This window comes from Vairimorpha necatrix, chromosome 7 (genome assembly GCF_036630325.1).
Source record: "Vairimorpha necatrix chromosome 7, complete sequence".
Lineage (NCBI taxonomy): Eukaryota > Fungi > Microsporidia > Nosematidae > Vairimorpha > Vairimorpha necatrix.
In genome coordinates this window covers 111800-134627 of record NC_088822.1, presented here as the reverse complement: position 1 = coordinate 134627, position 22828 = coordinate 111800, and the positions used below count along the sequence as shown (strand labels likewise).

Here is a 22828-nt window from a genome sequence, read left to right as displayed (position 1 = left end):
TCAAAAACAGAGTTCAATAGGCGAGTAGAAGAGACCTTTTACAATGGACTTGGTCCATATACAGATGGAGAGCTTTTCAAGCATGAATTTAAAGACTATAAAGATGCAATTAGATTTCTTTACACGTTAGAAAAGAAAATAGTATCTAAACAAGTGATACTAGAGAAGAAAGTTTTTGATCCTATAAGGAAAGAACCCTATAAAGAGACTTTAGAGGCAGTAAACAATAACAAGTGGTGCAAATACCACAAGAAGAATGATCACGATTCAAAAGATTGCGAGACCTACCAGAAATTTATTAAGGAAAAAATTAAGAATAGGGATGAAAAACAGAAAGGAGAGACTAGGAACTTGATTATTAGCGAGAAAGGAATAAATACTAAAACACCCGAACTACAAGGGGTAATTAAAAAATACCAAACGTCATTTTTTATGGACTCGGGAGCTTCAAGGAACTTCATAAAGAGAGAAGTTGCCCTTAAGCTAAAAATACCTATCGTCGAGGATTCTCCAATAACTATAAAATACGGAAATGATGACATGGAAGAGTGTACTGAGACAGTAAATGAGGAAATTAAAATAATAGGAGCTAAGTCAAGCCACGTAGTTAAATTTTACTTACTGAATAACTTACCAGTCGAATTTGTATTAGGAAACGAATTTCTTAGTAGTAACGAAGTAATAATGAATTATAAGAATCAGACTATAATAATCAACGGTGATGTGATCAGTACAAAGAACCAAGAAGACAGTGAATCAGACATCGAAGATTTAGATAAAATTTTAATTGAAAGCCTGTGTCTGTCTTTAGAAAATCTTAATAACGACGAATTAAAACGTTATATTTATTCATATGTAAAAACCAATTCTTCTTATAAACAAATAAAAATAGAACCGATAGAAATAAGGATGAGACAAGACATTAAAACACCTAAACCAAAATTCTACAGTGTTCCACATAAACATACAGTCGGAGCTAAACGAGAACTACAAAGGTTACTAGAAAATGATATAATCGAACTCTCAGATTCGCCATATGCCAGCCCGGCATTTTTAATAGAAAAAAAGAATAAAGATTTGAGACTGGTGGTCGATTATAGAGAAATAAACGAATATGTCATAGATGAGATTGCGGCAATACCCAATATAACAGAAAATATTATGCAAATGGGAAGCGCTAAATGGTATACAAAAATCGATCTGAAGAACGGTTTCAACCAACTATACATAAAACCCGAAAGTCGGAAATTTACGGGGTTTACATTATTGGGAAGACAATACCAATACAAAAGGGTCCCATTTGGAATTCGTTCAGGACCTAAAATTTTTCAAAAAACAATCATCAAAATACTAGAAGACATAGATAATATATTTGTTTACATTGATGATATAATGGCCTTTTCACCAGACCTTGAAAGTCATATAAAAACCGTGTCAAAAATTTTAAGAAGACTCAAAAGTTATGAAGTAGCAATAAATTTTGAAAAAAGCGAGTTTTTTACTAATAATACCACGATACTAGGAAACGTGATTTGTGAAAATACTATGAAACCAGAACTAACGAGCATTCAGAAATTGTTAGCACTCAGAAACCCTAAATCAAAAAAGGAGCTGCAAAGAATAATTGGCATAATGAACTGGTACAGACCTTATGTTTCTAACTTGAGTGATAAAATTGCGAACATTACAGAACTGCTTAAGAACACAAATACAGGAATACTTTGGACTGACAAACACAAAGATATAGTAGCGCAAATCGCAGTTGATATTAGTAAAGCTACACTTAAGTTGCCAGACTACACGAAGAAATTTGTTATACAGTGCGACGCTTCGAATAATGGCATAGGAGGTGTACTCTTTCAAGAAGGAGGAATACTTGGATACTACAGCAAAAAGCTAAACAGTACCGAAAAGAACTATTCAATAGTCGAAAAGGAATTATTTGCTATTATTAAGACGTTAAATCATTTCAGAAATATCATATTAGGTTACTATGTAGAGGTATCTACTGATAATAAAAACTGTTTACTACCGAACAAGCAAATATCTAGCAGGATTGAAAGGTGGAAGTTAATATTGAACCAGTTCAATATCAAAATAACGTCCATATCTGGCACAAAGAACGTAATAGCTGACAGCTTATCTAGAAATTTGATATTAACGACAAGTCAAGAAGTTATAGACAAAACGAGATACTTAAATGAACTTAATCAGTTCGTTATGAAAACAAAAGAAACCCCCAATGTTTGGGCTAAAGACAAGAAGAACAGAATAATAATAGATAATGATCAGTCAAGGAATTTTTTGGATTATATGCATCGAAGAACTATACACGTTGGATCTACAATTCTTTACAATAATATTAAGCATATATTCAAAGTTACAGGTGTAAAAAAGTTAATTAAAGAAATTACAAGTAACTGTATCAATTGCATCAGAACGAAAAATAATAAGAAAAAAAACCGATCTTATAATAGTATTGTAGCCTCTGCACCATTCGAAAAGATATCGAGTGACATCTATGGACCATTTAGTCTAGAGAACTACATACATAACGGTACATGTCATAAGGGATATTATATCACTATTATAGACGTATATACGAGAACGCTAAAAGTATACTTTACATATAAGGTTACAGCGGAGCGTATAATTACATGTATTAAAGACTGGATAGAAGTTTATGGAAGGCCTAAGACCTTTATATCTGATAATGGAACTCAATATGATTCAGAGAAGTTAATTAAATATTGTGCAGAGCACGAAATACAAAAGATAGCAACTCCTATATATCACCCAAGTAGTAATGGTATCAGTGAGAGGCTGAACCAAACAATCACGCAATGCCTCAGGTTATATAAAGGTAGAAATCTGAAATCAGTATCAGAAGGAATCCACATAAGACATAACCACAACTATAATACTGCACTTAAAGTATCTCCAACTACCTTTTTAATAGGACACAGTCCATATGATCCTTTCGGGATTAAAATTGATAAATTACAAACTAACTGTAGAGAAAATACCGAGAAGTCGGGCGGAAATAGGAAGTCCCCAGTTTTCAAAATAGGTCAACAAGTTTTCGTGAGAAACTTTAAAGCAAAGAAATTAGATGATCAATATTTAGGACCAGTGACAGTAACTAAAGCAGGAAAGAAAGGAAAGTGGTATAAGTTAGAGGGATTTGAAAATGAAATACATGAAGATGATATCAAATTCGGAGGAGTGGGCAGGATGTGATGACTTTTATTAATGAATGTGAAACATCATCACATTAATCATTTAGTTTATAATATTTTCTCAAACTAAATGTCATTCATTTGTTTGTTTGTTAACAAACAATTAAATATTTAAAATATTTAAAAATAGCCCCTCACCAAAGGAGAGGATGATGAACCATAAAAATAATAAATCTCAATATAGTAAAAATAACATTTACAAACAACAATATAATAATCTCATTGAGACGTACCTCCGCTTGGGGTACGTCAATGGTTAAAAAAATATCCACTAAAACGGTTGTTTTTATGTCTTTGAAATTTAACGTTAAAGTTCTCTAATATTAGGGCATGAAAAAAAATTGAGGGACGAAATAAGGCAAGAAAATTTTGCTTCCTACAAGCTGGTCTTTTTTAGCAAAATTGGTAGAAAAACAAGAAAGAGTTGTGAGGCATTGCCCGGTAAAAGGCCAATCCTCATATAGTGTTCAATGATGCTTCTCCTGGGTGCTAGAGTTTCGTTGTTAATTAAATTATGTTTATTTTATTTGCCTGTTTGTGCATTATTTTCCCTCCTCTGGGAATACAGCGATTTTTTCTCTCCTGTGCTTTTGTATTTGGGGTGAAATAAAAGAAAATATTTAGAGAAAAATAAATTCTAGGAAATTTATTTGATAGAAAAAAAAATAATGTGGTTAATAATGTCATAAGTTGCTTTTAGGGCGAAATCGAAAAGAATTATCCTAATTCGGGATTTGATTAATAGAATCACAGAGAATACGGCGAGATTTAAAGTAGGCCTATATAGATCATTAAGATTCTTTATCCCCATCAAGTAACGCTTCAAAATTAAACCTCGTCTCAAATGAGAATGAAAGACGGACAGATTGTTTGTATTATTGCAAACAAAAGTCTTCGACGCAACCCGTGAAGATATCCAGAGAGTTTTGAATGGCTGTGATATATGTCGTCCATAAAGAAACTTGTTACTAGACCAGTTATTAGACCAATTGTTACAAACACAAGAAAACATATGTTGTTGGGTTGATTAATTTCCGAATATATCACAAACACAGTGAACGTTATTTTTGGTTAGTGAAAATTGCAGATTCATTTACCGAATTTTGTTGGGTGGTATCACTGCTTGACGAAACAGATATTATTGTGATCATGCCTTTGAAACTTTGTTAAGAGCATTTAAGTTCTGTTATATACTTCAAACCGATAACGACAGAAAATTTGTAAATCTAGTACTCGTCCTTTTATGTCAGAAACATAAAATAAGACACGTATGGGAGAGAGCTAGATATCCAGGTACACAAGGACAGATTGAATGATGCAACAAAACATTAAAGTAAATGATTGCATTTACAATGAAAACAAAAACGATTTGAGCCAATGACCAAGCGACGCGAAGAAGTTACCTGGTCAAATAACATGTAAGACACTCTACTACGAGACAAACACCATTCACTTTAATATTTGGTAGAACAATAAGTGACATAATGGACGATTCTAGAATTACGGATATTCTGGTATCGATTAATGGCGAAAATCACGAACGAGAAAGTGAAGACGAAGAGCAGGCGAAAGAACGTATATTAGATATTCTAGATGCAAATAACAAAAGAAGAAACTGCACATTTATATACATTGAATAGCACAATTCTTTTTTAAATAAAATTAAATATGATGCAACTAGAACCAATACACAAACTGCCGTGAATAGAATGTTACAAAGAAGTATATAAAAATGATTTCTTAGGGTCTGAAATAACAGAAATGGTCCTTTTGGACACTCTTTGAACAGCGAATTTACTATCAATAGTAATTTTAATTATGAAAAATAAGATGTAGAAGTCTACGTTGTTATAGCCATATTACAATTTAATAAAGTTAAATTATGCAGAGAAGATGGTAATGAAATTATTATAAAAGAAATCAGTACTAGGAATCTAATTTTGCTTGGTAATGAATAAAAACAATATTTTTGTTTATTTTACTTTTCTTCTTTTTTCATTATTCCCTCACAAAATTTCAAAAATAAATAAAAAATTATCCTTCAAAGGTCGAGACAAAATTTGGGCAATCATTTGATCGAACATTTATTTTTTCCTATTTTCTGGTTCTCCCTCACTTAAGAGTTTTTATAGGTTATAACCCTTGGATATTCACCGGACTGTGACATTTATTAACGTCTAACTGCATTTTTATCACTTTACTTATTATCGCCCTTTATTGAAAATAACATAAAAGAAAACGATTTTCTGTTAGCATTCGTACTGCAAATGCCGCCCAGAAGACACAATATAACATTTTAGGAATTTCGAAGATACTTCATATAAAGCAAGTTTATAAACTTTATATTTTTAACTCTATACAAGTTAAATTCAAATTAATTTTTGCCTTGTTAATTTCACTTTTGAAAAAACATACTTGGAATAAACATTTAAAAATTGTTCATAAAAATATTATAAAAAACACAGCAACCACATGGCGATATTAAATAAACAGCTTAGTTTTAAGTATTTTGCAACTAATGTCATGGTTCATTGTTAAATCTAGTTAAAACAATACTCAAAACCAAATATATGACAATACAATGGGTTAGAATGATAATGTACTTTAATTTAAAATTAAGTTTAAGTTTATACATAAAACTGCCTTTTGCATCAGAAAACACAAAAAACTTTAATCGCATTCTTTAAGTAATTTGTACCTATTAACAAATAGCCTCGATTATTAGTTTTTTTTCTAACCAATCAGTGTTTGTTATTTAAATTTTGACTATTATAAACTTCGTTAGATAACAACATTTATTAATTCTTTCTATGGTCATGATATTTGTTATTAATTGTTTTTGTACGCATGTCTTTTTTAATTTTTGTAATTCAAATTCGGATTAATTATTTATGAAAATGATTTGTTTTGTCAACAGAACACGAACGTAAATTCCTGATATTAACTTCTTACAGTAAATTATAGTTTCATAGTTGCAAAAGCTAAAATCTTTGAAAAGTATTTGAAATTTTGCGGTTCCAGAGCCTACTTATGCTTTGCTAAATATATGATCATTAATATGCATTTCTAGAAACGTAATTAACTTACATTTTTTTGAATAAATGCACTATAAAATTATTTGTTACTTTTCAGTGCATTGAAAAAAAAAGAATATTAAGTTTGTGTAAAATTTATTTTTTGGCTTTTAATAGGGTTAATTTTATTAGTATGTAAAATGTCAAGGGACAGATCTCCAGTGGTTCTAAGATGACCCTGGATACCAAGAATACTATTCTATAAGTATTTTTTTTCCTTCTTCTCTTAATGTTATTGGAGGAAAAATAGACAATATTTTCCCCTTGACAAACATAAAAGAAACCAATGCTCAGAAGGGTATAAAGAATAATAAAAATTATAGTTAAAAACATTCTTCTCAGTCTGTTGGGAAACCAACAGACCACATAAAATACTGATATATTTTTATTTCATTAAAAATTTTTATGTAAATTATCATAATATCGTTGAATACTTTCTACAAAAAAATTTTTATAAAAACATAATACTATAATGACACAACAAGAACAACAAACTTTAATATTTACGATATTACTTTTTTTTTTATAATAGAGAATTTCATCGGTTTACAAAATATTAAATTTGATTTATGTTTTACTGTTTTGTTATAATAAAAACACTTTCACATAAAAAAGACAAATATACGTTCTTTGAGATCGACAGTATCCTCAAACGTTACCTAAAATTCATTATGCGATGTACTAAATCATTTAATGTAAAGAAATTACTTGTAGTACAAATCAAACGCAAAAAGAAGAATATTAATGTTTTTCGTTTATCAGGACGATTTAATGTTTGATAACTTAAATATTTAAAGATATTTCAAAAACAACCACATTCTTTATTAAAACAGCAAATGTAATAACGAAAGGATGAAATAACAAATTTTTAAATAATTAGAGAATTGAGGGGCTAAATAAAAGCAAAAGATTTTCTAAAATTCTAAATAATTTATTCTATTATATATTTCTATTATCTAGGCTGTACCTGTTAGCATAAGATAACTGTTCCGCTATACTTTATACGATATTCGGCTAAAATCAGCATTAGTGTAAAAAAAATGGGGGGGGTCAAAATTTTTAAAAAATTGCCCCTTTTTTAAAAAAAGGAAGGGAAGAGAAAACTTCAGGAAAATCCTAAAATGCAATTAAGATGTAGAAATGCATAAAAATTAACATTAAAATAAATAAATATATCAAAAACATAATTTTAATAATGCTTCGAAGGTTTATTGATTCTCATTTCTCCTAATCATATAGAGGGTCAAATATATCTCAGCTAGTTCATAGGTCCGCCACCTATTGGGTATAGAGGCTTTTAAAGACCTCCAATTCCCTTCGATGGTGTTTGTATGAACACCCGTCTCACTGTCTCTAAAAGTTTGACTGTGATTCACAGTCCTATGGTCCGCATAATGATTTTTTAACGTTGAATACGCCCTCCACATATCCGAATAAATGACGGATTCAAAATCTACATGCTTAAATAAAATGGGTAGCAATGTTTCCTTGTTTCTTTTTTTTATTATTTGAAAGATTATCTTCTTTTCGGCTGTCCTTTCTACCATCCCGAAACACCAAAAACCTTTAACCAATCTTCCCCTGTGGTATTTATTCTTCCCTATTTTACTTTCATCGATCTCTACTATAATATTTCCGCCTCCAATTTGTTTTGTATTATTTATATACTTCTCGTAAATTTTTAATTTATATAATTTTTCGAGTGTGTAACTTATATTTTGACCATTACAATCCAAAATTTTTGAAATTTTTTTCTATTTTAATTCCAATTATCCACAGATTAATTATTTTCAACATAAGAAGATGATCTATTTTACTATTTGAAAATAAGGTATTATTCCAAATTGAAAATCTGTGCCTGCATTTGGGAAACTTGCATCTCAAATAAGCTGTTTCGTTGGATACTCTAGACGTATTCCAACCACATTTTGCACATTTCTGCTTATATTTCTTGTTTAGCAGACGTTCGTAAAAATCTTCAATTTCTTCCTTACTCAGCCTTCCCTTCCTTTTTTTAAAAAAGGGGCAACTTTTTAAAAATTTTGACCCCCCATTTTTTTTACACTAATGCTGATTTTAGCTCGATATTCTTTTGCAACTTATTTAAAATATAATCATTATGTTATTTTTACAGATGTAAAATATGATAGCCTATATATTCCTATATCGCTTATATGATTAGTATCTTTAAAATTTTTAGATTTTGTAATATTTTTATAACTTTAATATCTATGTATTCACTATCATTTCATATACATTCAAGATTTCTATGGGCAATGCACTTACATTTCTTGTTACTGCTTTTTCATCCGGTCTTTGGAACGTATCCTCGTCTTTGTCCAAAAGATGTGCTCAAAAGAATTCTTCATCACCCCGTCTGGGTGTATGCTATACAGGAGGTCTATTTCTGCTCGTTTTTGTACTTTATACCATATTTTTACTTGACTTTGTCTTATATCATCACATATAAAACCATTCTTGTTCATATTTACGTATTAGACTTTGTAATTAGCTTGAAATTCATATTTTCTTGCCTTTTCGTTCTAGACTATAGTAAGTCGAACTAGATTGTGATATCAACTTTCACTATAAAATTTACATTTTTATTATTCTCTGACTAAGTGAATTTGATTATAAAAGTTTATTTTTATATTTGTAGATATTCCCATGTCCTCTTTTATTTTAACTTGATTACTTATAATATGATATACTGAGATATACGTATCCTTTTTGATTTCACAGACCAAAATTACACATAACAAATGAATACATATATTGGGCTCATTATGTCTTTTCATATAATTTAACTACGAACATCAGATCAAACTCGAGGCTAAATGATTCGCATTCTTCTCATGGGATCCGCAATAGGGACATAGCCCTCTTGTTTTTAAAATTTATTTCAATCCTGTAAGTAATAGAAATTTGCTTCGAATTTAGTCTGGTTGTTCTCTTACAACAATTAGAAAAGAGATTTATATGCATAATTTTATAGTAGCTGATAATACACATTAAAAGTAGCTTGCTTTGATAGATTTTGTTACAACAAATTAAAGGACATGTCCTAAAGAGGATATAAATTCAAAGTAGCTATTACCAAATAGTCATATAATTTAAAAAAAACATTGAAGACATATTAATTATTGATTAATTTCCACGCCTATACTTATAAGAAAATCAAATCCGTTGTATCTGGAATTTCGAGGGTCGGGATTGATTCCTCAAGAGATTATTTCCTATTTTTTAAAAAAATTAAAGATATTTTTTCTCAAATATATATAGTTCTTGTAATAACCTTGAGCTATGTATGCTAATATTTAATATATGATGTATTATCTCTCGTATAGCATTTAAATGATATCTATGTTAACGACTTAAATTTGGCTGATCAAAAAAGCTCGAAGAGATAAAGCCATTGGTTTTTTTTTATATTCTTAAAAACGGATTCTAAATCTAAAGGTGAAAAATATCAAAATACTATTCTAAACATCAAAGTATCTACAAATTTTTTAGTTTTGTATATATTTAATATATTTTGTGTATTTTAAAAGAAACTATGAAAAAGCATCCATTTGATAAATAACTAGCAAAAAAAAATTGAAGTAGCTAAAAATTCTACTGTATGAATGTTTTATAAGAGTCTGATGATTTGATTAATCAGATTGAACATTATAATATTGCTTATTCGTAGTGCATCCGATCACAATGTGCATGTACGATTAAGCAAGAGTCTAAGTTTTCTTCGATGTCTTGTCAGAAACTAGATGTTGTTTGTTTACAAACAAGCTTCTAATATTGTAAAAGGGAAGGGCCTCAAATGCATGAGCATACGACGAATTAAACTATCAAATAAATAATCTTATATTTCCGAATCATCACCGATCTCATTGAGACGTACCTCCGATTAAGTACAATAAAGGCTGAAAATAATACTGCTATATAATAACCAAGTTAATCACATCATCTAATGTTCTCAGTATGTTAAATATAAATAAAAATTTTCAAATCCCCTTTAACCTATATTTAATGCAAGTTTGAAAAAAAAAAATTATATTCAAAAAAAAGAAATTTAATGATAAACTACTTTATTTGAGTATAATATAATATCTTAACTAATAATTACTTTTCACAAGATATGCTAACAGTCTCATGGACAGTTCCCCGTTTCCCTTTTGAAACCCACACAACGGACTCTAAAATACCTCTTCCTAATCAGTATCAAGCCCATGTCTGATATTTTTAGTTTTTCTAAAGTCATTTTAAGGACTCTTGCTGTATATATGCTGCAGTTTTGGTTCTAATCGGAGCTCTTAAAAAAATCATACTTTTTATTTTTAACAATAAAATATTTGAAAAATAATGTTCCATGTTTGCTGTCCTTTTTTGAATTACATTTTTCAGTAACAAATGATTTATCTGCAAATTTATTTCTTGTTAGTTCTCGGTCCGATGTTCCTCGAATTTATATTCTTGGAAACATAAAAACACAATAAAACATCATTGTGATAAAATTATGAATACTAGTTGCTGAAAAGAGTAGATGAGTCTGAAGGAAACTTTAGGTGTATTGAATAACTTTTCTTTTTATATTTGTGTTAAAACAATAGTTTGTGATAATTATTTTGGATTTGATCAGCTTGTGATGAAACAGTTTGATATATGATAAGGAGCAATGATTGTTAACTAGAGTTACAAGACTTATATTAAGAAAATAACCAAGAAACTTATGTATTTGAGTAAAAGTTAAAGATGCACAGACAAAATTTTCTAAATCTCATTTTTATGCTCGTTTTAATTATTTCTTGCACATAAGCAAATATCATAAACAAAATTTCGTGACTTTCAGTTCAAAAGTCTGCTCATCAGTTCTAATCTAAATCATCCGCGCTCCATCCTAAACCAGCAGACTTTTTTATTCATCTAAAAACTACAACAAATATTTACGATAGTCAGCCCAAAGCACCATTTGATACTTCTTTGCTACAAGCATAATTCCATAAAACCCGTCAGCATCTAGTTCAAAAAAATATCAAAATCAAAAACTTCTACTTTTTAGTATAAATCAAAGTTACTACCGAGTTATGCAATGTTTATGTGTAATTGATAAAAATATCAATCATCAGAATTCTGTTAGATAATTTCGTAAATTTGATAAAATTGAATTTTTTTTAAAAGAGAATATTCGTTTTTGTAAAAAATAAACTTTTATCTACCCCATTATGAAAATCTTGCATTTAATTACGACGATTTTATTTATGCAAGCAGATCAAAATATGCACGAAATTTTTTTTAATAAAATTATAAAAAAAGTAGAAGAGAGAGATTATGAGTATTACAATACTTCTGGACGTTGCATTTTAATGAATATTATTGCACGTCATTTCGATTGTGATAAAATAATAAATTTTCTTATTACGGAACAATGCGGGGATGCCTTTACAAATAAGAATTTACAAGATTTTGAAATTGAATATGAAAACAAAACCATTGATGCTATTATCCAACAAATTGAGGAGAATATAGAACAAAAGTTAAGAAACACAAGTAAATATTCAATCGTATTTATTTATGATGCTAAAGAATATATAAGATATCCTATAATAAAGGAGTTAGTAAAACAATACAAAATTGTAAATCTCAAAAGAAAAAGAGGAATAAAACAAATAGAAATTTGCTATGAAAATTTTTCTTCTAGTGATAATTGTTTTCAAAATTTTATTTGGAAAATGAAACGACAACTCTATGAATATTTCCCAGAAATAATACAGTCATCAATTCATTATTATAAAACTCGGAATGAAGTTGAGTATCATATAGGTTTGCGTATCGACATATATAACTTTCGCTATTTTTTTGAATTATGCATTGATGAAATATATTATTTGATCGATAGGAACCTTGTTGGTTCTAAAGAAAATGAACAGCAACTATTTAAGAATCTTTTTGATATAAGCAGGTTACCTTATATTGATATTGATCTTTTTTGTTTTACCTAAAGATACATTAGAAATAAAACGCACACGTCTAAAAATTGAAATATTTGATGTTACTGAGAGGTTTACAGTTGAGAAAAAAAATGGAAAAATACATATTAAGATTAATTCTATGGAAGATATATACTACATAGAAGGGAATTCAAGCAATTATGATAAAAACATATTTGTTGATAAGAACTTTTTTGAGGATTGTCAAGCAATCTTTATCAGAGCGAATAAGCCTACATATATAACTGGAATCAAGTTGTTTTACATTATACTAAAAAAACAAGACAAAATCGAATTTTTGATTGAAAAAATTTTAAACTATCCAGAAACAGCGTTAAAATTTATATTTGCATATCTTTTGTTGTTAAATAAAACAATAGATAAAAATACTTTAAACTTCATAGTTGGAAGCCAACAATGTAGTGAACAGATTAAGAAACAACTAACTAAGAATTTGACAACTAAAATTCATGCTTGTTTGTACACTAGAAAATTAAGTTTAATAATTTTTTGCTTGGTACTAGAAGCAGAAAAATATATTAATGAAAATGATTTAGAGGAAAATACAATATTTAAATTATTAAAAGATATTGGGAATATGTTTTTGACAAGAATAAAAGAAAATGAAGTGCAAGACGAATCGATTGGCACAAGAATTTATAATTTTTTCAGTAATCTTTTTTTTAGAAAATCGAATGCATCAAATGATAATAGCAGTTTCTATGGAAGTATTTCGAAAAAAGATATAGATTTACTTAAGGTTTTTAGACTAATACATAGTACATACAATTATATAAGTTGTAATCAAGAGAAATTAGCTCAAAAAAATATCTCTAGTATATCTGCATTATTTACTGGATTAAGTTCTGTTTATATTTATAATCACTCAATGGAAAAAAACTACAAGATTAAAAAGGACGAAATATGTGAATGTTCAAATCTTGACAGAGGTAAGATTGATGAAAGAAATAGAATTATAAGGAAAAAATTAATGAAGAATACTAGGGATGATGCAAAACTTCAAGAAGACGCTAATCATCTACTACAAATATGTCCATTATCTCGATTAGAAATAAATATAGAACAATATCAATTTAAAATTCAATATAATTATTTAAATAGTGAATATGTTGAGAAAGAAAAAAAGAAAATACGAAGTGAAATAACAACCATTGTTGATAAATATTTTATTGACAATGAATCGAAACTACGCTCTAAGAATATAGATACAAATCTTATAAAATATTACAAAAAGAAATTGATAGAAGAAGTAATACAGGATTTAGGAAAGAGCAAAAATGAGATTATAAAAAAATATAGTAGAGCATATTTATATCGAGCTATACTTGATAAATTTAAAAGTGAATTCAGTGATGATAAATGTGTGCAGCAAAAATGTAGTAATATTTTACAATCACTTAATAAGCTCTTGGGCAAAAAAAAAATCTTTGAAATTATAAATGGTAATGTAAAATTATTTGATTCAATAATGGACGAATTAAAAGAACAATCTAAAAAGATAAAATTAATTAGTGCTTAATTTTTGTGTTTTTATATTTTATTTATATAAAATCAGTTTTGTACATATTTGTGGTATTATGCCCACATAACATCTCTATTTCTTATAGGATGAATTTTACAATTTTAATTATTTTCCCTCCTTCTTATTTTTAAAATTTTTTATTTTAAACCCCACAACAAAAAAGGAAATGGAATCCAAGGAGAAACAACTAAATAAAAATAATTACAATAAACAATTTAAAGCCTGCCAGGGACAGACGGGCAAACATTTAGTTCTTTAGAATATTACTTTAGAACAAGCCGCATCCCTGTGCAGCACGCCAATATTATATAAAAAACACACGTTTAATATTTTTCTATCATCATTTGTGTCAATACATTTATTGTTGTCCTTCATGAAAATTTGGGGCTTATTAATTTTGAAAATAAATATCAACTGTATTTATTTATCATAATTGGGGATCAAAAATATAAGAATATATAACATCCCCCCTCCAAGACGGTTAGTCTTATACATCACCATTAACCCCAAGCAGATTTTTCAAGTCATAATGTCTCTTTTTAACATATCGCCCATTAGATAGCTTCACAACATACGAGTCCCCAGGGCATATCGCCATTATAATACCTTCGTCTAAAAACCTTCCCTTTTCATATTTATTACATCCTTTGATGTTTTCTTTCTTAGCTATCCTTACTCGTTGTCCTTCAATAAACCGCTCTCTATATCTTCTAACAAATCTTTTACTGTAGTCTCCTTCTGGTCCATTTAATATCATCACTTTTCCCGTATTGTCTTTTACCGCTTCATTGGGAGTACTTCTTATACCTTCATGGTAACTATTATTATAAATTTTAAAGCTTTCCATCACTATGTCTTCAAAACTCGCCGTCTCTTTACTCATTTTCAATATTAGATCTCTAAGCGTTCCTATAACTCTTTCAACTCTACCATTGCTTCTATGAGACTCGACACTCACCTTATTATGGGTAATATCCAATTTTCTACACAAATCCTTAAAGTCAACATTATCTAATTCCTTTCCATTATCCGTTATTATTTCCTTCGGCCTCCTGCCATTTCTACATAAGTTCTCAATAAACTGGGCCACAGAGGATCTCTTCTTATCGTATAATACACATCCCCACGCTATCCTCGTATGGTAATCTATCGCAACTAATACATATTTGCCCTTATCTCTAAAATCAATTAAATCTAACGCTACTTTTTCTAAATACCTGCTTGTAGCAACAAAATCACATCCTCCAATCTTTTTCCTATTGTAAATTTGACACTCCTCGCATCTTTTTATCATTTTCACTATATCTTCTTTTATTCCTGGCCAATAATAATCAAACTTCATGGCATAATACATGCTTCCTAGTCCTCTGTGTCCATGCTCTTCATGATAACGTCTCATAAGCTCATCTCTTTCTTTTATTTTAGGAATCAATGCTTTCCTCCCCGAATCAAAATTCCACTATTCTTTACCGTCTATCGTCTCGACGTGCTTCAACCATTTACCTTCAATTTTACGCTCACTTCTTTTTTTTATCATTTCTTTTCTTGGATCAACCTCCTCGTGTATCCTACTCAAAGCATCCGCCACGACCATATGTTCTGGTTTCCTGTAATCTATTTCAAAGTCAAATTCTTGGATCTTTCAATCCATCGATTAATTCTATTATTATTAAAACACGGCTTTCTTCTTATTTCCGCCAATGCTTTGTGATCCGTTTCTACTTTAAATTTTCGTCCTCTTAACTCATACTCAAATTTCTTTATTCCCCAATATATGGCATACATTTCCTTTTCACTTATACCATATTTAGTTTCCGTCGGGGTGAATTTCTTCGATGCCCATTGTACTGGCACCCACTCTTCTTTATCATTCTTCTGCATGAGTATTGCGCCCATTCCTATATTGCTCGCGTCAGTTCTTAATAAAAATTCCTTGTCATAGTTTACAATTTTCAACTTACTCATACTTCTTAACGTTTCCTTGATATTTTCGAACTCTTTATTTAAGTCATCAGTCCAATTCAATTCTTTACTTTTACCTTTCAAACTTTCAGTCATATATAATGTCTTCTCCGCATAATTCTTAATAAATCCTCGAAACCATCCACTCAGTCAAAAAAATCTTCTTATGTCAGACACATTCTGCGGCGTTGGAAACTCTAGTGCTTAATTTTTCTTGATTTCAGACGGCATCATATCATCTCCGTTTATGTAACCCCCAATAACTTGACTTCCTTTTGGCAATACTGAATTTTCCTTGAATTTATCCGCATATTATTCCGTTCTAACAATTTCATCGCTTCTACAAATAAGTTATCATGTTCTTTTCTAGTCTTCGCATGAATCACTATATCATCCATGTATACTTCTATTTTACCACCCAAATGTTTTTCAAAAATTTTATTCATAATTCTCTGCATGATCTGAGGCGAGTTTTTAAACCCCATGACCATACTATTCCATTCATATACTATCTTATCATACTCAAATGCAGTCTTATGCTTGTCTTGCTCTTCTATTTCGATTCCATAAAAAGCCTCTTTAAGGCCTATAACACTGAAAAACTTCGATCCTTGCGTGTTCCTTATGATATCCCTAATGTTCACTAATTCATAAGGGTCTTTCTCCACTAAATCATTTAATGCCATGAGATTGCTAACCAGTCTTATACTTCCATCTGGCTTAATTAAAGCTTTAATCGGATTTCTCCATTCCGACGTCGATCTTCTTATGACATTCCTTGTCTCTAACCTCTGAATATATTTTCTCAGCTCTTCTTTATGCGCTTGTGGCACCTGCTGACCTTTCCTTACAACTTTCTTACCTTCTTCAGTTCTGATTCTGCATTTTTCAATTTTACAATATCTTATTTTCTCTTCTTCGTTGTTATAACGTTCCTAAACCTCTTTCTCATGTCTTCTAATGTTAGACCGTTCTTTTCTACCTCATCATAACATCTTTTATTTCTTGTCTTCCATTCTTGTTTCTTTTGTCTTTTAGCATCCCATGTGTTCCTATAAGTCCTTTCACCACAGCTACTGCTACCTTCTTCTTTAATACTCTCACATTCGTCTTTATTCTTAACATTTCTATATCTATAATAACACATGTGACTCTTATGTCCCATTCTTGAACAATTATAACATCTCATTGTTCTTCTCTTCTCAAATATTCTTTCCTCTCTACTAATATTTCTAATCTCCTCTGCCACCATCTTTATGACCTCCTCAATCATCCGTAATCTCATATCCTTTTCCTCCTGTACTTTAACCAATTCCTCTAATTTGGTTTCCATAACTTTCCAATGATCTCCAACCTTAATATTCTTAACCATAAATTCTTTTAACTCATCAGTTCCAAGACCAAAAATCTCCTTCTTTACATTCTTCTCAAAATCATAATCAGACAATACTAATCCATAAACAATCCTCTTAAACTCTTCTATAACCTTCTGGCCTCTTGACCACAGCCAACACTTGTTAACTCACGATTCGGTATCGCCCCCATGTATTTATTTATCATAATTGGGGATCAAAAATATAAGAATATATAACATCAACTAATGAAAAAACCTTTTTTCATGAGTTATGAGATGATTCTTTATTCTAGATAGTATACTTCAAAATCAAGCATATGATTATTGATTTATGTCACAACAAAAAAGCGGGTCTCTATATTTATTAAAAAATTTCCTTATTTCTGTGCACACATCAAAACGTCCTTTTTAGCAAAAATAAAGGTGTACTAAACTGTAATAGTGATAAGTAGTAAACAACATGTTCCATGCGACCATATAATGAAATTTATATTTAATTGAGCGTATAATACTTTTTCAGAATTAATAAAATATAAAAATTTATTACGGTAATGATCTTAGCTTTAACCATTATTATAATTCCTCATAGAAGCTAACAACCAACAAAGTTACGAAATTTGCTAAAAAAGAAGACGTCAATAATTTTGAACACTTGCGTCTCAAGACAAAGTTGTAATGTTTTTTTGTTACCGGATATATCAAATCCGTTTGTTATAAGGCTTAAGTGACTTCCCTAACATTATTGTTTGTTTCTTTACTTTTATCGCTTGTCATGCAAATAAACAAATAAATTTAATTTATTTGGGTATAATATTCGGCTTATTAATTACTTTTCACAAGATACGCTTACAGTCTCATCTGGCGTTCCAGGACTTCCTTCTGAGATTCACTCATTGGGCTCTCGAAGACCCCTTCCTGATCTGTATCAAGCCCATGTCTGGCTGACATAGTTAGGCTTTCTAAAGTCATTTTAAGGACTCTTACTGTATATATGCTTCCGTTCTCGGTTCTAATCTGAGCATTTCGATATGCGTACGGTGAAAATTAGTTACTATTCCATCCCACGTCATCACATAAGGAATAATTTTCGGCCTGTATTTGTAGAGAGAAGCCACATGATTTGCGAGCAAGTCGTATTTATGTTTCTTTTCTGTTTCTACTGCTGCAAATAAACAAACAAAAGTATTTAAGGATAACCCCCAAAATATTATGCCCAATAAACAATCTTTTTGTAAAAGCAAATCTTCCTCCGCTACCAGCTCCCTCGCTGGTAAAGCTTTTTTTGTGAATTAGAAGAAGAACTTATTATTAAAAGGACATAATACATCTCATCTTTAATTACATGTAAAGATCGACTAGATCGCAACCTTTATCTTATGCATATACTTAAGAATCTTATCATTAAATTCCAATGATGCAATATATGTCGTTAACTACTCTTTAAAGTCTCTATTTGAACTAATTATGTTTTGAGGCATATATTTTCCTTTATGATTCATGTAAAATAAAATTTTTTTTACAAATTAATTAAAAGAAATAAAAAACAAAAAAACGTGTTTATATAATGATTTTAAGAATATACAATAAATTTAATCAATTCAAAAATAAATTAATACTCACTGACGAATTGCAAACAATGGGATAAAACTTAGCATACTAGCTGTCACTGAATTATAATTCATTGTCATGCATGAATTCATCAAATTCTCATCCAAGTTTGGACTAGCTTGTTGGTGTTTATTTATAACATCTTTAAGGCCGCTGACACTTTCATTTACAAACTTATTAATTTTCTCTTGTTCCTCGCCTTTATGTTTTTCTTCCATAATACTAGTGTTAATTTCTCGAAAGGAAATGTTTTTATATATATCATCAATAATATATTTAAGACCCCCTTCTATAAAAACATGTTCAATGACAATTTTTTTCGTATCCACTTTAACATCAACATATTTATCAATAATAAGTTTTGTTTTTCTAAGGTCAAGGAAACCTGCGTTGAAACGAATACACAACAAAGTTTGATATAATAGTATAGTTTGTGATATAATATCCTTCATTAATTTGTTCACAAGTATATATTTGCGTTCCATATCATAAATTGTTGAAAGGTCGATTCCTTTAATTAATCCATAATAATATATTCCTAAAGTAAGATCTTTTTTGACTATTACGTATTTTGTCTCATTAGAATTCTCTGTCGACTCGAGTATTTCTAATGGGAATTGCATTTTTTCCAAAACAGAATTAAGTATGACACTTGAAATATCATGAGAAATAAAATTATATTTATAAACGTTGCTTGCTTCGGGATTATATTTTTTTTGTATTTCCATACATTTTTCTAAATTATTCCTTTTTTCTTCGATTATAGTTCCAGATATTGACAATCGTATATTTAAAATGATAATTTCTATTATAAAATACATCTTGCGGGGTATAAATGTTTTTTTATTTATAGAAAAATTATTTAATTAATAAAATTATATGAGTATAAAATTCAGCATACATAAGAGTTTTTAATGTAATCTATATTAGTAAATAAAAAAAAATCAATCCTGGGAATTTTAATTTAAATTTTTATATTAAAATAAATCTATCAATAAAAATCAAAATTCAGATGTATGAAATTCCGTTGTTACACATTTGCCATGCTTTTAAAATGGCCATTAAGAAAATAAAAAACAAAAAATATAATTATATTCATCAATGGATAATAAATTATTGGTTGATTGAACCAAATAACCAAAAATAAACGTGTTCTTTTTTTATTTTTTATTGCAAAAAATTAAATTCAAAAGTTTAGAATTCGAGAATCAACAAAGAAATAATTCTTCCATGAAATAAAAACTCAGTGTTTTATATTATTTATATAAAGTAATAGTACTCTTAACAATCAGTATGAGTATGATTCATTGTAAAAAATTAAACTGTAAAAATCTTATAAGAGGTTTAATGTTTAAAGATTTCTATTATTTGGATTGTTTAAAATACAGATTTTTGCATATTTTGTAAAATTGTAGGCTGCTTAAGGTGTGTAGACATAATCTCCATTATTACAAAATCTAATACTTTGGCGAACCTATATGAAATTTAGTCTTTAACTTTGAAAACTCATACACAAATAAAATTCTATTACGAAAAACATTTACTAGTCAAAAAAAGTCTAAAAAATCTTAAACATATATCTTGTTCGGAAAAAAAAAAAATAAAAAATAAACCTGTATATAATGAATTATTCCCACCTTACTGAAAAACAAGATAAATTAAGTTGTTTTTTTTCTTAATACTTACAAATATTAATTTTGTGGTATAAAGAAAGAAAGCGTTATATTTTGACGCTTTCGGTTCGATGTGCTAAAACATTATAATAATCACTTTTCTCATAAAAAGCTCCCTTTTATGTGCACTGATAAAATTTAATTTTAATTATAATTTTTATATATTTAGACATTTACTAAATATTTGATATAAAGGTTTATGTAGAAATATTATGTGGATATTAAAACGTTTAATTCGTCCTTTTCTTCTATGTTACTTGGGAATAAAAAATATAAGTTTTTAATATTAAAATAGTTAGTAATACCAAACGTGTGAAACATGTAGGAGCTCTTGAGCTTTTACGACAATAAAAATGCGAATTTTGAAACGAAAGTAAAGACTAAGAAGCCAAGTTTGGTTGTGAAAGATAATACAACGTAGATTATTTCAATGTTTAAAGTTTAATTCACTCTTTCTAACATCACATCAGATCGAAGCCAAACATTTAGGAAATCTGCACAGTTGATTAATGATCTGTTTCTATTGCTGAAGTTAAATCTACAGTAACATCATATCTGATAAATTTAGGTGGTATTGTATCAGAGTATCTTGAATCACTTAAAATAAGAATTTAAATCAATATTAAAATTGGGCGTATATAGAGTCTATAAATTCAACAAGATTTTACAGTAGATATCTATAATTAGAGAAGACTACACGGATCTACAGAAAAAATAGTGACCTGAGGAAACATTGGCAATATAGGGAACCGAAAGAGCATGGTATGGATGTAAATTTAAATAAAAAACTATATGACAGAATGGAAACAAAATCTAAAAATCCTATTTGCATTCAAATGCTTGATAGAATAAATTAGTACCGGGGGTTCCGGGTTATAAGATCCAATATATAAAAGACCATGGATCTTACCTATGGGTGGATCTTATCTTTTGATATAAAATATTTAAAATTCCTTTTAAATTTTTTTGACACTTTTCCATGAAAAAAGATCTTACACATAAAAGAAAAATTAGAAGGATTACAAAAATTGCATGAAAACAATGGAAATATAATACGAATGCTTTCGAGCTGCAGATCACTATGAAACTTAAAGAGTTTCTTTTTTATATCAAAATTTTTACCATTTTGGTATGGGGTGGATCTCTTTTACTAGTAGCAAAATTCCCATTTAAAAAGTCGTAAAATTCGACTTTTGAATCGGATCTTATAACCCGTAAATCCCGGTAGTATTAATTAACATTCGTTGCAATACTTTTTACAATAATATTTTGAAATTATAAAATAAGCTAAAAAACCTAAAATTTATGTAATACAATGTTAATTACCTTCATTCTTACTTAAAATTTTATATAGAGGTAACTATTTTATAATACATGTATTGCTGAGGCAAGAATAAATAAGGAAGAAAAAAGTATATTTATTGGAGAATTTTTCTAATCAATTCAATATTCAAAAAAAAAATTCTAATTTAATTGACAAAACATTTGTTCTTTCAATCTGAATAAATTACAAAAACAGGTGTCTTCTGTTTTACGGACCTAAAAAAATGAGGCAGCAAAATTAAAAAAAAATAAAAAAAAATAAAATTAACGAAATCAATGCAAACAAACATTTATTCGGTTTTCTATACAATTTTAAAATATTTTATGTCAAAAGGACGATTATCGAGCAATGAAAAATCATTCACGCGCCGCTACTTCATTTTCTTGCACCGACCTTCCGCCCCTAAAAAATTTATTACAGAATCTAAAATACAAAGTTCTAAAATTTTTATAAAAGAGAGTTTTATCATAATTATTGAATATTTGATATTTCTTTTTATTATGTGAATTGCTTTTAGAAATAAATTAATGCTATGCCTAATTAAACCACTTCTTGATCTATATTCGTTCTTCAAATGAGACCACAAATCTTCTATATGATTAGTGCTACCTCCATCACTGTTTATATTAGTAAGCGAGTGTTTTACAATCTAGTGTTTGCTTCCAAAATTTTTAGAGACTGAAGGATAGGATAAAACCCTCAGTAATCATTTAGAGCCAGATTTACTTTGCATCTAAAAAAATTCTTCAAATGCTGCTTCATTGTTTCTCAGGTACATATCTTCACAAATATTCATCTTCAGATTCAACATTAACGGATTTCAAAATTTTAATTTTTAAACCCCTTTTCGTTGAATCTGGAGGAAGCAATTAAAATTTTCGAATCGACAAAAAATACCTCAACTTCAATCTTACTCCCTCGGAAAAAAAATGTTTATATTTGAAAAATAACAAGATTTTGTACCTTTTTATTAATGTTTTTTATAAGGGGCAAGAAAATGAAATAGAGCCATTCACGTGCTTTAATAAGTGCAGTTTAGTCATTTCTGGTTATATACTAGACATACA

At 29.0% G+C, this 22828-nt stretch overlaps 2 protein-coding genes across 2 annotated transcripts; one reads left to right on the top strand and one right to left on the bottom strand.

Annotated features, from left to right (window-relative positions):
* Positions 1 to 11532: 11532 nt before the first annotated feature.
* VNE69_07007 (uncharacterized protein) lies at positions 11533 to 13837 on the top strand (the record flags this gene model as incomplete). Its single annotated transcript, XM_065474011.1, has 2 exons — positions 11533 to 12130; positions 12270 to 13837. 2 exons carry the CDS (start codon positions 11533 to 11535, stop codon positions 13835 to 13837), a joined length of 2166 nt encoding a protein of 721 aa, XP_065330083.1.
* A 4935-nt stretch (positions 13838 to 18772) lies between these two features.
* Positions 18773 to 19585, bottom strand: VNE69_07006 (putative SP-containing protein; the record flags this gene model as incomplete). The annotated part of the gene is made up of 1 exon (XM_065474010.1): positions 18773 to 19585. The coding sequence occupies one exon, from the start codon at positions 19583 to 19585 to the stop codon at positions 18773 to 18775; it is 813 nt and encodes a 270-aa protein (XP_065330082.1).
* Positions 19586 to 22828: the final 3243 nt, after the last annotated feature.